Source organism: Torulaspora delbrueckii, chromosome 3 (genome assembly GCF_000243375.1).
Source record: "Torulaspora delbrueckii CBS 1146 chromosome 3, complete genome".
NCBI lineage: Eukaryota > Fungi > Ascomycota > Saccharomycetes > Saccharomycetales > Saccharomycetaceae > Torulaspora > Torulaspora delbrueckii.
Window position 1 is genome coordinate 1,236,584 of NC_016503.1, and position 14,530 is coordinate 1,251,113.

A 14,530-nucleotide genomic window follows, 5' to 3' on the forward strand; every position below is an offset into this window, starting at 1 on the left:
AAAACACACGAGGTACACCACGACACAGATCTAAAACTCAATTTATTACTGCAACTGACAATTTTAAATACGTTTGTCTTTCTCCAGCGCAGGCGCTTGGCTTCATCCTGTAGGATCATCTCACCAACTATATGAAAAGCGATTGCAGGTGTGACACGGCCCAACCGGTTGAAAACGCTTGGACTATTTAGCTAAATATCTTTTTATAGAGTCTAACCTCAGTGATATCTCTTCGACAAATACCTCACTGAAACCGGGAATTTTCGATTCTGTCGAAATGAACCTATCTAACATTTGATCGACATGCATTCTCGTCTCATCGTCATGCGCACGTTCATACATACGGTTGAAAGTGTGGGAAACAACATTTTTCAAGTAATCAAATCCCTTTGGCTTCATGTCCTGGAGGTTGGGAGATTCAAAATCTATCTCCATAGGTGTGCCCACTTCATAGTGCTTGTTATAGTTCCTGAAAGAGGGTGATGTAGCATTAGTAATTGGAGTAATAGCTTGATCTTGCGCCTGAAATGGACTATTCATATTAGACGAGAGTGGACTTCTGGGTGTGTCAGGACTTGCCTGATCTCGAATTGTTGTTGAAATGATTTTGCGTTTTGTACTCGAGATCGTGTTGAAGTCCCAGCGCAGGCTGCTAACAGATCCATTGTATAATTTCTCCTGCAATGAAAACTTAGGAGTTCTGCGATAGTCATCCTTAGATTTTTTCTTCTTAACAAACTCTACATCGCTCTTCAAATCTGAAATTTGTAAATTCGTAACAAACTCAGAATTTAGCAACTCGACAGCTGAGGGACGATTCTTTGGATTTTTCACAAGACATGATGCAACGAAATGTTTTGCAGCGCTCGAGTAATGGCCATGCAGCACCGGTGGCTTCCTTTTGGGTAGATTAACCATCACTTTCATTGGATCACATTTATACAATGGCGGTGAGCCTTTTAACAATTCATAGACGGTAATACCGAGGGACCAAATATCAGCTTTTTCGTCATACCCATCCGAATCCTTGGAAACCACTTCTGGAGCCATCCAGAACGGAGTCCCAACAAAAGTACCCCTCTTCAATGTCGCCCTAATTTGACCGCTTACTCCGAAGTCGCCTAGCTTCACTTTACCTTCATCTGTCAATAAGATATTAGCCGCCTTAATATCACGGTGGATCTTCTTCTGTTCATGTAAGTACTCTAAACCCTTTAAAACTTCTCTCGTGATGTAGGCTGATTTGCTCTCTGGTAACCCACAATTATAAATGTTCCTTAACAGATCTGCGCACGAACCGCCTCCACAGTATTCCATAATAATCCACATGGAAACGTCCTCGGTCATCGTGGTAATGTAGTTAGTAATGTACGGGGACTTCAACTCTGCTAAAAAAAATATCTCTTGTGCCAGAAGGTTTATATCTTCATCGGTATGTTCCAGGTTCACAACCTTTACGGCGACGACTTTGCCAGATACCTTTTCACAAGCCTTATAAACGTCGCCGAAGTTACCTCTTCCAACACATTGCTTGATGGAATATAAGCTGGATGGATGTGAGCATTCGCACTCATCAATAGTCATCTTCATTAAATGTATTGTTTTGGAAGATCAGCGGATGCCGACAAATTTACCTAGGTAGCGATGCGATTCTTGTTGGTCAGTAGCTAGTCTTTAACTCAAACGTTTGACCGCAGCAATATGAATGAGCAAATAATCACTTTCGAACAAAGAAAGGTCTAAATAGCAGGTCTGCAATCGAGTTTTCCCCAAGATTTAAGTTCACAGCACGAAATATACAGCTTCCCGATTAATGTCGATTAGTAAAAATATCGATGATGGGAAAACTGAAGCGAAGAATACCTGTTAGAGTACAAGATAATTGTTCAGAGACATTTTATAATGTTACAAATAGCATCCATTTTCTTTCGGTGCACAAAAGATGATAATGCTAATTGTTGAAAACCTGCATGTTTGTGTCACAACGCATACAAAAAACCTAAAAAAACCCAAAAAAAAATATCAATAGTGATAAAAATGATATCCGTTATTCCTTCTTGCTGGCTCCTTTTTTTGAAAGTTTTAATGACTTGTGCATATTAAGCAAATTGGTTGGCGACTTTATTTGTGGGGAATTCGGCATATGATTTAGAGTCCAACGCCTGTTGGGCGCCTTCTCCGACGGTATGACTAATGATGATAACTGTGTCTCGCGATTCGCCGGCGTTTTTGAAGAAGTTGGTGAATATGTTCCATAAATACTAATCTTGGTTCTCCAATAATCTATAACACCCGGAGACCAATTCACCGTATTTTCGGGAATGTTATCTACTGGAAGCCCATTGTATAATAGAAACTCTGTAATGAAAAATACAGGTTTACCATTAACCATCTCATGATGTTTTAAAGAGTACTGAAATATTGTAGGCATTTCATCGCCTCTTGCTTGCTCATTCACCACCTCTCTCAGCGTTAGTTTAGATTGAGCTATTGTCTTTTGTAAAAAATAGATGCTGTTTAAATGAATAGCCTTGATCAATGATCTCAATGATGTTTTACTGCCCTGTTCCCCGTCATCTACCATTTTCCTTCCTTGATATTTGTCTATAATGTATTGGGATCTTTCAACGTCCGACGAACTTGGCTTAATTTTGGTTTCTTTGGAATGTTTTGACTCATAAATAGAGTTCACATTTGCATTGGATACGTTGTTATGAAGCAGATGCAAAATCTCTGGTGAAGTGAAATTATCGAGAGTTAAAGACCTGACTTTTGAGATATGGGACCCCATGGAACGATGAACACCTGAGCATTTTATGCATAGGACACAGAGTAAACTTATTGAAATCCACTCAACGGTTTCGGAGTTCCCGCAATCGCAGCACTTTGAATTTGATTCATGCTGCCGCATGACTAAGTCAATCAATGTATCGTGAGCTTTCGAGCTATTGGTTGCTGATGAGTCATGAGATTGTTTTGTGTCCATGTTAGATTGTTGTAGTGCAGCAAGCCAACTTTTCGCATCTGAGTCATCCTTGAATTGCAAATACACCCTCATTCGTGCGATGCCTACGTCGTGATCGGAAGATGATGAGGATGAGTTAACATTAGCCAAAAGTGATGTCTGTGACGTTGAACCGGATGTTATTATTTCAATGACCATCTTGTTTATTTGTTTGATGCAAGCAAATGACAGGTCGATTAACTGAAAAGGCATTTTCTTTGAGCTATGGAAGATGGTCAAGACAGAACCATCTAAAGTAGCCCATCTCTTGTGCCAATGTGAACTGTTGTTGGGGTTATTATTTCCTGTGGAGTTATTATTCGTTACATTTTCGTGATCGTTGAGGCTTGTTCTAACTAACAGATAGTTTTCCTTATGCGATACTCCGAGGCTTGTATAGGTCTTCATCAAGTCGTCGATGCTCTTTGCCCGTCTGATTGTTGATTTCAATTGATTAGTTTTCTTGGTATAGTTTTCATTAATTCGTGAAATTGTGTCATCTGTGGGATAATTCAAAAAATATGAGATAGAATTGTAAAGCTTTTGCATTGGCGAACCGATAACGTAGCTTTGATAAAGGTAATCTTGGTACTCTAACCTTGCCAGCTCGTAATTACTTTTTGCTGTGAGTGGTGAAGTCGATTGCGAGGAATACATTGATTTGATCGCTTCGTTGAAATTCTTTTGTTTCTTCAACAAGGTCTTTTGATTCTGTTTCTCATAATCAACAAACTCTTGCAATGGTGATATCACATCTTTCCCCAGGGATTGTGACAACTGATCGATGTTCGAGGACCTGTATGATCGTAACCAGTGTTGAAACTCATCATTGAAAAGTCTCTGGAAGGGATGGTTCGGCAGACTAAATTTGAAAGTTTGTAAATTTGCACACACTGAACCCATCGAGGTTAAAAGATCGTTAAACTTTATCAGATTCTCCAAAAATGATTTCCAATTGACATTTTTCTGCATTGATCCAATATTATCCTCTAACGAAGCAATCAGTTTCCTAAAATCATTGCCATCAGGCAACCATGTCTCTATAGATGGAAATTTCAACTCTTTTGTAGGTTCTTGCCCCTCAATATAAACTTCTGTATCGATATCCAAGCATTTCAACCGGTAAAATCCCATCAGACACGGCCTATCAATATTGAAAATAAACTGACCACTAGTTTTCGCCTTTCTTAACTCCAAATTGAACGTCAAAGGCCCACGCAACTCACAAACTACACGCTCAACCCTTGAACCAACGCTGATTTTATACACTGCATCCGCCTTCACAACAGGCACAAAGATCCCATTGTGTTCAGTAAACAGTTGTCTATCACGACACTCCACTTCATTAACCACTTCACTCCTACTCACAAACTGTCCCATAGCTCAATCCCTCGAGTTTGTGTATCTTATGAAGAGAGGTCTAGCTACTTCTTCCCGACTAATATCATCCCAAGAATCCACTCGTCTTATACGATCAATAGTAATACTGAAATGGTTTTTTAATGATTACATAGTACAGTACATATAGATAGCCCATTTTATTTCCAATTGATGCTGTTTATAATGTTATTATTATAGATTGTATAGATGTATGCCCGGATCCCTTTTCAAGTTGCTTAGAACAAGAAAGCGACACCAGCAGCAACAGCAGCACCGAAAACACCAGCGTTCAAAACATTGGAGTTAGCAGCACCAGTTGGGACACTGGAAGAAGAAGAGTTGGAACCGTTGGAACCGTTGGAACCGTTAGATTGGTTAGCGGCTTGAGCAGCAGCAACAGTAGCGAAAGCAGCGACAATGTTCTTGAATTGCATTTTTGAATATGTTTGGATACTATCTTTAAGGAGAGATAGCCAAGACTCGAACAACGATATCAGCGAGTCACCTTTTATATGTTTAACTCTTTTAAAAAATTTTCAAATAGTCATCAGATTTGCTTTTCCAGATGCCTCGAGGCGCATCGCGTCGACCATTTTGGGACACTTTGCAAACCAAAAATGGGACACTGGCCAGCCCAAACGGGGCTTTTTGGCCCATTGAGGGGCCAGACCAGAGCTGGCCCTGTGGCTCATTTCCCGATTGGGGTAAGTTATAGGCTCGGTGAGGGGTTTAAAAGCGCGATCTATGGCCCGTTTTGGACACCGAAGGCCAGATAAGATAAGCCAGCCAGCAACAAGGTGGCATATATCAACATGCTGGGCAAAACGGCACGAAAAAAATGCTGCAGCAGCCAAGTCTAGCCTGCTGCGACGATGGTTCTGGATTTACTGGTAGTCAATCCGAACAGCTCGCGGTCAATGAGCGATGAGATCGCCCGCAGCGTTGCTGCGGTCGACGCTTTTCGCGCATTCGCGTTTAAGACAACTTATATGACAGGACCCGAGGGAGCTCCGCCGCAGATCGACGGTGAGGAGACTAGTCACCAAAGTTGTGATGCGTGTTTGCCGCTTTTGAAGGACCCCGAGTCGGAGTATTTTTACAAACGTTATGATGGGATTCTTATCGGTTGTTTTTCCGATCACCCACTTGTTGAAGCCCTAACGTGTTTGACTGATGCTCCACCTGTTGTGGGGCTTTTGAACAGTAGTTTAAGCTTTGTTAGCCTGTTCCCTTCGGGGCCTAGTTCTGTAATCACTTCGAACAAGGAATGGGTTGAAATTTTAGACGCAAGTGTAGAGAAGAAATTTTTGACTGGTGAAGCACGCGCAAGGGGCCTGTGGAAAGGCACTGTTTCCTCGAATTTGCAAGTATTGGAATTGCACTCTGAGGAGAATTTCGGTAAAATTGTCGAAAGAATCCGTCGCGAGAACGTCGAGAGATTGGGTTCCAAATATGTGATTTTAGGGTGTGCTGGATTCTCTGGTTTGCAATACAAATTGAAAAAGATTTTCCCTGAAGTGATATTTGTCGATCCTATTATTTTAGGTTTTCAAACTCTTCTTTCCAGTGCTACTTTCTTGAAGTGTCAGAATGTTTAAGTGTGTCGTTTAGTCGTTTCTTTTTTCTCGCTATCACCCCTTCGGCTGAGAGCAACAAGGATACTCCTATACATAAGAAGAAGTAAAATCAACTACTAGGTTTGAATTTATTGATTTCAACAAGTGGTAAGATGCACGCTCGCGATTGGTTTTTGGTATTGGTCTCCATTTTCGCCCCTCCAATAGCTGTTTGGCTTAAGAGAGGTTTCTTTACAAAAGATCTGTTGATCAACGTCCTATTGTGTTTACTAGGTTTTATACCGGGTTTGATCCATGCACTTTACGTGATTAGCCAACATCCATACCATGAGGATATGACCGAAGGTCTGACGCATGCAGCTAACAATTATGGATCTACAGCTTAAATAATTATTCTTCAATATAAACTAATATACTATTCCTAACTCCTCGCGCGAGTGAAAAAAAGCTGATAACTCATCGCATCCATCGCATACTCTCTCTGGTTTAATCAGCAGAGTTAAAGAGGCGAAATGGATTTGTTGGGGGATATTGTCGAGAGAGATACAGATTTGTCAGATGATGAGCTGTCAAAGAGCCCTGTGTCTAATAAGAATGGATTTCCAGAGCTTTATAAACCAAAGAAAATCTCTTCATGGAAACAACGTCTGAGAGAGAAGAAGCCTGAACCAGCGGCCAGGAAATCGGAGGCACAAACTATACATGATGAGAATTTGCAGAGTATGGAAAAGATGTCAAATGAAGAAATTTTGAGAGAGAAGCAAGAGCTTATGGAAACCTTGGATCCTAAACTTTTGCATCAGTTAATACGCAACATCAACAAGAGGTCCAAAGGTGGGCCCCTTTTCGCTGAAATCGAAGGTGCTTCTGGTACCTGGGTAGGTGGTACCAGTGAGATGAAAGATTTACCTTCGTTAAGCGATGACCAGGTCGATAGGGCTCTAGGTATTGAACCAATGGAAGCAGCGGAACAAGTAGAATCCGAGCCAAGTGAGAGAGATATTGAGGATGAGGATGATGTCGCTCCTCTGGATTTCCAAATCGCTCAAACAGTCGACCATATGACCAATGAAGAGCTTCTGAAGGACGTTCATTTTGTTACCCATGATCATTGCCACGATGAGCAGAAACTTGATATAAATGATCCTGATTTCGACCAAAAATTGCATGACAAGTTCTTTCCAGATTTACCCAAGGATGTTGAGAAGTTACAGTGGATGAAAGCTTCCCCAGATGAAGAAAAGCCCACAGTTATTGAAGATGTTTCCCATTGTAGGTTTGATTTTAACGGTAATTTAGTGCCACCTACCAGAGAGATTACTTCTACGACACACTCGGCTCTACATCATCACTCGGATGATGCTCATTTAGCAGGGTACACAATACCGGAATTGCAAAGACTTTCAAGATCCACATATCCAGCTCAGAGAGCTATTGCTGTACAAACTTTGGGCCGTATCCTTTATAAGCTCGGGAAACAATCCTACTACCAACTGGTCCCCGAAGTGGATCTGGAGACCTACCAAGAGGACGGAAGTACCATCAAAGTGGTGGAAAAGATTTACGGTATGTTTTGGGATCTTGTTCGGGATTGTAGAATACCGGAGTGTTTACAAGATGCAGCTGACGAGAAAAAGACAAGTCATTTATCAACTAGAAATTATGCATTAGATGCGCTCTGGTTGTGGAAAAAAGGTGGTGGTGATTTTAGAAAGAGTGACAAGTAGATGTTTCCTATCCTTTAACCCTCCTAGCGCAAACCCTTCATAACTCATACTAGTGAGCACAACCATCAATAGAAAAACTCTATTCAGTCGCACTCTTGTTCGAAAGACACAAGGTCTCTCTAGCAGAGTGGGAATCGTAAATCGCATGCTTTCACAATACGATGACCATCAGAGTAAATGAGGGTGATTCCAACGCTAAAAGATTATAGTCACTCATCATCAGCACGTACTGAGCGGGAAATAGAATCAGCTTACTCTCCGACTGAAAAACTCAGCAGCTGAGATGAAAGCATCAACAGTTTCATTAATACTCATTGTCAGTAATAACAAGTGCGCTGATGAAACGTGAAATCGACCGGAATCTGGTCAGAATGGATATTGATCTGTGCACATAGACACATTCGAAGAGTATCTAGATTTAAAATAACTCAACAAACTTAAGTTGTGCAGGCAATATTAGAAAAGTGATGGTCATCAGAACAAATCGTCAAGTACAAAGCCACACAATGGAATACCCATCATACAGCAAAGTACTAGTATTGCATACATGCAATTGATCCCCACTTAACTATAGTATCTTTCAACAACAAATGTACTGTAAGAGGTTAAAGTTGAGTGCGATGAGCTTTATATCAAATTTTTCAATGATAAATAGCGCACGTGATGTTTTTTAAGGCACGAAATGAGTGACACGAACAGGATATAAAGATCTTAAGCTCAAGGTCAAAGACTCCAATTGCTCACAGAGTGTAGCTATGTTCGTCAATGCATTCGCATAATGATCGAAATTTTGCTGCGGAAGTCAAGACATTGGAAGATGAAACAACTAGGGGCAGTGAACAGGCGCTAGCCAGTCAGGAACAGCGGGCAGCGGCCGCTGTACATGAGATTACGCACTCTATAACTTCTATGAGCCAGGAAAATGATCTGGTAAAAGCTGAGGATACTGAAGGTTCAGATAGAAATATAATTGATCCGAGCAACCTTGGTGATAAGATCGTCGAGTTTGAGAAATTCATTGAACTGCTTAAATTGACACACTTGGAACAAGAGACTTTAGACTTCTTCCTCAGGTATACAATTTCGTCAGCAGATCTTTTGAGGCTAAAGTCGACGCAAGATGCAAAGTATTTGGAACTTGAAGAAAAAGTGCAAGAGCTTGAACATGGGGTTAGTGAGAATCATCAACGAGAGATTGACGAAACAAAGTTGATGATTTTTAATGGTACCGAAGAATTGGCCAAGGATCAGGATATGGTAAATGAGCTCTTCTTGGAGACTACAGATGTGTTAGAAGAGTGTGAAGAGCTTATGAAGGAGTTGGAACGGGCTCGAGAGGAGAAAAAGGCCAGCCAAGATCAACATGAAAATGAACAGCCACCAGTAGATGAGCTTTACAGAAAGGGAGATAAGGTCAGGCAATCTTACAATAGTTTAAAGATACTGGAGGAGCGGATGAAACAGCTAGAGAGTATGAAGAAAGAATATGATAGTAATGACAAATTTCATAAATCACCTTTTGATCCAGCGTCAACTAAAACTGGATGCGCCTTGAACTCCTTGATACGGTTATGGAAATCTAATTTTTTACCTAGTCATGGCTGGTCTAACTTGGAATTGTACCCCCAAACCAAGAGGTTTCAATTTGATGTCTCCGAGAGTCACACCATAGTCATAGCGCTTGATGAGGGAAGCAAAATAAAAGATGTTTTAGTGTATATAAAGGACAAATCGGGAGTCAGGATAGACGAAAACATGCAACTGGAATTAAAGCAACAACATATCGGATCTGCGGAAATCTATAAATCTATGGAAGATATCATTGATCGCTTGATAGTCCTGAAAACGTCCGGTGATCATACTTAAGCACTCAATAGAGCTCCCATTGCTCCAAGATACCCTTCGTGCTTGAGGAAAAATGCTTGTTTCCTTCCCTGAGACCAAAAGTTTATTGCGTAGCTTAATGTGTTCATCGTTGTCAAATGTCCTCTGATATATGAACCCCCAAAATAAATATTTTGTACCTTGTGGATTTTAGCCTGAAGGTATGCAATTTGCCCTATATTATTAGAGATGGCGTATAGTAAACTTTTGCAAACATCTGGATTCTTGAATTTTTTATTTCTCAATGCTATATCGACGTGTGAAGTCTTTGAGTCAGCTGGTACCGGAGAAGTGGACTTACTAACGGAACCTCTTCTATTCTGGAATACTTTGCCAAATGAACTGGCTATACTTGATGATTTTAGACCGATCTTGCTGTAATCAGATCCATAAATGTCTCCAACTAACATATCCACTGTTGTGTTATCTCCCTCGTTAGCCCAGTCCAACATTTGGTCGTAAGTTTGGGCACCAGTAATCAGTGACAAAAGACCCCATAGAGTCCCTCCGCCGAGAGATGAACCACCTACACGAGAAAAGGTGTCTCGATCATCAACTTTCAAGATCGATACACCAGACCCTATATTAACGAGCAAGTATGGGTATGTCTTGGGCGAATTCTGAGAGCCGTTGGGCAGTAAAACATTTTGTGCACCATCCTGGTCATTAAACGTGAAAACCTCATCTGGAATTTCATGAATGAAGGCATCAACGCCCTTGATCAAGCATTGCATTTCATCGAGCCGCTTAATGTCAACCACACTGGGAAACTCTTTCTTTAAAAGGTCGTAGAATTTATATGCCCCTCCGCCGGTTGCTACAATCTGTGTTGTGGAGTAATCACCGCCATGGTGGTTATCAATGATAGAATGCAATAATCGGACAAATTTATCAATCCTCTCTGTCTCGACAGTATCAAACAAAATCCTATTACTTTTAAACGGAGAAAATACCACTTTAGCTAGACTACCTCCAATGTCAATCGCTATTGTGAAGATTCCTTCAGCGTACGGGCAAGGGTAGCTAATCTCTTGAGCCATTGAGCTTCGCATAGACTTCCAAACCAAGACAAAACAATTCCTTCTCAACCAATCTCCGAGCTCAATCCTATAACTCCTTTTCAGTCGACAATGGCAGCTAGTTTTCTATACAAGATGATCGATTAGTAGAACTTCGCCGTCGACTCGCTTACGCGGTGTCCGTTCAGCGTTAGTGGAGTTGCGGAACCGACCAAGTATAAGTAGCCACAAGACAAGATGCTTACCGATGTTTTGATAATTCTGTAAAGAATTCTTTACGATTAGAGATTTGGAAGGTCTTAGAAGGAAATTGATGATCATTACGAGGTCCATTTCTTGACTATGCAGCATTTTCTGTCTTAAAGATCACCAGTTGTGCATGGCGCGACGTCAAATCGTTCAATATAAAACGAGCAAACTTTTCACTACGCAAAGATCACCTTTCTGTAGCTTTTGAGCCGCCAAAGTTCTACCTATAAGAAGCAATTGAAATCCAAGATGTTGCCTGAGAACTTGTCAGATCTTATTTCGAAGAAATACAGTGAAGCTGTTGAAAATAAGCACCTTTCCTTTACTGATTCCACTACCAAGAAATTTAAGGATGCTAAGACTGGAATGGGGTATGTTGTCACCTACGCCCCCAGTTTGGCTTCGAAACCTGAACGTGGTGACCAACCCGGCAGAAACCCTTTCGCAGACCCTGAACCAGAATTGACTGTGTTGGACAATGTGGCTGATGGTGAGTACAAGCTGTTACTAAACAAGTTCCCAGTGGTCCCAGAACACACTCTATTGGTTACGAACGAGTTCAAGCAACAAACCTCGCCATTAAGTCCTAAAGATTTGATGACTGCGTACAATTTGCTGGTAAAGCTTGATGATGAAGACGAAAACAAGAGAAATATGGTCATTTACAATTCGGGACCTTCCAGTGGATCTTCCCAGGATCACAAGCACTTGCAAATCTTGCAACTGCCTCAAAACTTCGTGACCCTACAGGATAAATTATGCAGTGGTAAGGATCATTTCATTCCAAATTTCAAGACCGAACCTCTACAGGACGATAAGGTGTCATTCGCTCACTTTGTGGTTCCACTGCCGGAAGAAGAAGACAAGGTGGATGAAGATCTCCTTGCCATGTCCTACATCTCGCTAGTGCAACGTACTCTAACTTTTTTCCAGGATTGGCTAAACGAAAGACCAGAACTTGCCGATAACAAAGGTTACAACGTTCTATTGACCAAGAAATGGCTCTGTCTCGTCCCACGTTCTAGCACCAAGGCCAGGAGCATGGAAGTTGGGTTCAACTCCACGGGTTACGCGGGCCTCATTCTTGTCAAGACTCAGGAAGCTTACGATCTCATCGAGCAAGATCCGCACCGCGTTGACCAAGCACTATTAGAGTGTGGGTTCCCAAACACAGCGGGCAAGAAGTCCACCGAGTACAATTACTAGAAATCGATAATCTGGCACCTTCTACTACAGAAGTAGCTATTTTATATATACCATTACTATAGAATCGAAGGCTTTCACGTGACTTTGGACCTATTAGGTTCTTGGATTTTCTTTCGAAGTTCGGTAATATCGCTTCGCCTAATTGACAAGGATGAATTTGATGAAAAGTTGAAATTCATGAATGAAGGTTGTCTTTGAAAAGAGTTTTGAATATTTTGGAAATAGTTAAGCGTTACATTACATCGAAGTGAAACCAAGATGCCACAATCTTTAACCTCTGTCGTGAAAATGGGTGACTTCATCCTAAAGAACTCAGCGCTGGCCAAAATTGCCGTTCCAGTTGCTCAACAATTTGTCAACCTATCTGGTTACAGAAAGATGGGTCTCAGATTCGATGATCTGTTATCTGAAGAGAACCCAGTTGCTCAAACCGCCTTGAAAAGATTGCCAGAAGATGAATCCTACGCAAGAGTTTTCAGAATTATCAGGGCTCACCAAACCAGTTTGACTCAGCACTTATTGCCAGAAAATGAGTGGATTAAGGCTAGCGAAGATGTTCCTTACTTGACTCCCTACATTTTGGAAGCTGAAGCAGCTGCTAAGGAGAAGGCTGATCTGGACAACTTGGAGATCAGCAAATAAGTTGCACTATAATGACGAATTTTTGTACAAAAGACAAGAGACAATGGTAAACGAAAGGAAGGTGAACCATTCAAAAATATTAGGATATTTATTCTTAGATCATATTTATTATTCTATTTCATTCACATATAAATAAAAACTGATTTTGTTTTTGAAGTGCCTTACTTGATACATACATATGTTTTTGTTATACTTGACATGAGTGCATAATGAAAAACTAGAATTACAATTATTAGGGTGACGGTGTGTAAAATAGCACAAAGGGGTATATTTGATGATATAGTCTGAGCCTTTAGGATCTTCTGTTGCTCGACCCATCTTGATTATTATTTTTAAAAATGGTCATGAAGAAACGTTAAGCCTGGATCTCATTTTACGCTTGCCTTTGCGTGATCCTTGTACAATGAAAGCGCTGTCGCTAACGCTCCGTGGCTCTGATGATTCATTAGCCGTTGTTGACGGGACAATATCTTCGTCGTCTCGCGGCGTCGTTAAAATGCTGTTCTCTCTACTGGAGCTCTTATAGCTGTCATATTGTTCTTTGCTGGGAGATGATAAGGATGAAAGGTCGACAGAATCGCCTGGCTGTCCGAATAGTAGTTCCCTTGAAATAGGTAAGACATCACCATCATTGACACTTTTATCTCCATCTGTCACGTCATGATCATCGGCAAAAGACATATCTTTCTTGTTCAACGTTCTGTCATCTCTCGAAGAGACCGATTCTGAGTTGGACCTACCATGTGGCATATCGTAAACTCTGGATTCGTAACCGAAACTTGTACTTGGCGTGTTACCAACACTTGTGAATTTGTGGGAGCGCAGTTGCTGTGATCTAAAAGGACTAGTCAACCTGCCACTACTTTCCACGCCGTAGCTATTCCAATGGGTATTCAAACAACTTGGAGTTACTGGTGTTGATGGGGTGGAAACTTGTTTCGATGGCGTGTGGTCGACAGATAATGGAGTCTTAACGCATGCAGATGAGAGAGAACTTGAAGATGCTTTCTCTCTTAAGGACTGAGGCTGTATATTTGAACCCGAATTCATTGGGAGTTTCTTGGTATAATGGTAGTATCGTTGCTTCTGTCTATTGATCTTTAACGTGTTAAGGTTATCGCTTTTATAGTTAACAGGTGATCGTGCTGGTGATTCATCATATGCTGGAGATTGTGCGTGATTCATTGGCGAGGGTGACGAGGGCCTCAGTGGCGAGAGTAAACCTGCCCTGATACTCTCATTCATAATTACAGGAACACCACGGTCCGCATCAGAACCAAGGTCGTCATCTTCTTCTTCTATCATTTGGGTATCCCTTGCTATGGTTTTGGCACTCAGTAAAACTGTCAGTTCAGCAGGGGCAGATTCGGACCTTCTATGCGATTTAAATGATTTCGGCTTCGTCTCCAAAGCATCATCCAAGTTGATAATGGCGTCTGGTACTCCATGAAATGGTGATGAGAACTTGGGCTCTTCACTTATGAAAAAACGAGGACTTACAGCTGAGTTACGATCAGTTGTGGGCCGTGTTGACACATCTTCAAAACCGATCTGTTTGTCAGCAACAATACCTGGTGGTTCGGTCAGTTGAATAGTATCCTCAACATTATTCTTCTCTGCCTCTGGGGTATTACACGGTAAAGGAGGTAGCGATATCGGCTGTTTGAGGAAATCAAAGTCCCCAGAGATCGCAAGGGACCTCTTATGTCGATGACCTCTACCGGATGGTGTTGTAGTGGGGTCGGACGGTAGAGAACCTGCTACCTGCAAGTGCTGTGTATCAGTCATGCAAGGAGTCCAGTATAAAACGAAAGAAAATAGTTGGTAAACCACTAAACCAGT

The 14,530-nt window shown here is 41.3% G+C and overlaps 11 protein-coding genes across 11 annotated transcripts; 6 read left to right on the forward strand and 5 right to left on the reverse strand.

Moving 5' to 3' along the window:
- Positions 1 to 183: 183 nt before the first annotated feature.
- On the reverse strand, positions 184 to 1,590 carry SPS1 (putative serine/threonine protein kinase SPS1; the record flags this gene model as incomplete). Its single annotated transcript, XM_003680730.1, has 1 exon — positions 184 to 1,590. The coding sequence occupies one exon, from the start codon at positions 1,588 to 1,590 to the stop codon at positions 184 to 186; it is 1,407 nt and encodes a 468-aa protein (XP_003680778.1).
- A 457-nt stretch (positions 1,591 to 2,047) lies between these two features.
- On the reverse strand, positions 2,048 to 4,384 carry AGE1 (GTPase-activating protein AGE1; the record flags this gene model as incomplete). Its single annotated transcript, XM_003680731.1, has 1 exon — positions 2,048 to 4,384. One exon carries the CDS (start codon positions 4,382 to 4,384, stop codon positions 2,048 to 2,050), a length of 2,337 nt encoding a protein of 778 aa, XP_003680779.1.
- Positions 4,385 to 4,620: 236 nt separating this feature from the next.
- Positions 4,621 to 4,818, reverse strand: TDEL0C06800 (uncharacterized protein; the record flags this gene model as incomplete). Its single annotated transcript, XM_003680732.1, has 1 exon — positions 4,621 to 4,818. The coding sequence occupies one exon, from the start codon at positions 4,816 to 4,818 to the stop codon at positions 4,621 to 4,623; it is 198 nt and encodes a 65-aa protein (XP_003680780.1).
- Positions 4,819 to 5,256: 438 nt separating this feature from the next.
- Positions 5,257 to 5,982, forward strand: DCG1 (Dcg1p; the record flags this gene model as incomplete). Its single annotated transcript, XM_003680733.1, has 1 exon — positions 5,257 to 5,982. One exon carries the CDS (start codon positions 5,257 to 5,259, stop codon positions 5,980 to 5,982), a length of 726 nt encoding a protein of 241 aa, XP_003680781.1.
- Positions 5,983 to 6,113: 131 nt separating this feature from the next.
- SNA2 (Sna2p) lies at positions 6,114 to 6,347 on the forward strand (the record flags this gene model as incomplete). Its single annotated transcript, XM_003680734.1, has 1 exon — positions 6,114 to 6,347. One exon carries the CDS (start codon positions 6,114 to 6,116, stop codon positions 6,345 to 6,347), a length of 234 nt encoding a protein of 77 aa, XP_003680782.1.
- Positions 6,348 to 6,473: 126 nt separating this feature from the next.
- RBA50 (Rba50p) lies at positions 6,474 to 7,688 on the forward strand (the record flags this gene model as incomplete). The annotated part of the gene is made up of 1 exon (XM_003680735.1): positions 6,474 to 7,688. One exon carries the CDS (start codon positions 6,474 to 6,476, stop codon positions 7,686 to 7,688), a length of 1,215 nt encoding a protein of 404 aa, XP_003680783.1.
- Positions 7,689 to 8,453: 765 nt separating this feature from the next.
- On the forward strand, positions 8,454 to 9,554 carry KRE28 (Kre28p; the record flags this gene model as incomplete). Its single annotated transcript, XM_003680736.1, has 1 exon — positions 8,454 to 9,554. One exon carries the CDS (start codon positions 8,454 to 8,456, stop codon positions 9,552 to 9,554), a length of 1,101 nt encoding a protein of 366 aa, XP_003680784.1.
- CAB1 (pantothenate kinase) lies at positions 9,551 to 10,624 on the reverse strand (the record flags this gene model as incomplete). Its single annotated transcript, XM_003680737.1, has 1 exon — positions 9,551 to 10,624. The coding sequence occupies one exon, from the start codon at positions 10,622 to 10,624 to the stop codon at positions 9,551 to 9,553; it is 1,074 nt and encodes a 357-aa protein (XP_003680785.1).
- A 465-nt stretch (positions 10,625 to 11,089) lies between these two features.
- TDEL0C06860 (uncharacterized protein) lies at positions 11,090 to 12,046 on the forward strand (the record flags this gene model as incomplete). Its single annotated transcript, XM_003680738.1, has 1 exon — positions 11,090 to 12,046. One exon carries the CDS (start codon positions 11,090 to 11,092, stop codon positions 12,044 to 12,046), a length of 957 nt encoding a protein of 318 aa, XP_003680786.1.
- Positions 12,047 to 12,304: 258 nt separating this feature from the next.
- QCR7 (ubiquinol--cytochrome-c reductase subunit 7) lies at positions 12,305 to 12,688 on the forward strand (the record flags this gene model as incomplete). The annotated part of the gene is made up of 1 exon (XM_003680739.1): positions 12,305 to 12,688. The coding sequence occupies one exon, from the start codon at positions 12,305 to 12,307 to the stop codon at positions 12,686 to 12,688; it is 384 nt and encodes a 127-aa protein (XP_003680787.1).
- Positions 12,689 to 13,030: 342 nt separating this feature from the next.
- TDEL0C06880 (uncharacterized protein) lies at positions 13,031 to 14,476 on the reverse strand (the record flags this gene model as incomplete). The annotated part of the gene is made up of 1 exon (XM_003680740.1): positions 13,031 to 14,476. The coding sequence occupies one exon, from the start codon at positions 14,474 to 14,476 to the stop codon at positions 13,031 to 13,033; it is 1,446 nt and encodes a 481-aa protein (XP_003680788.1).
- Between the last annotated feature and the right edge of the window lie 54 nt (positions 14,477 to 14,530).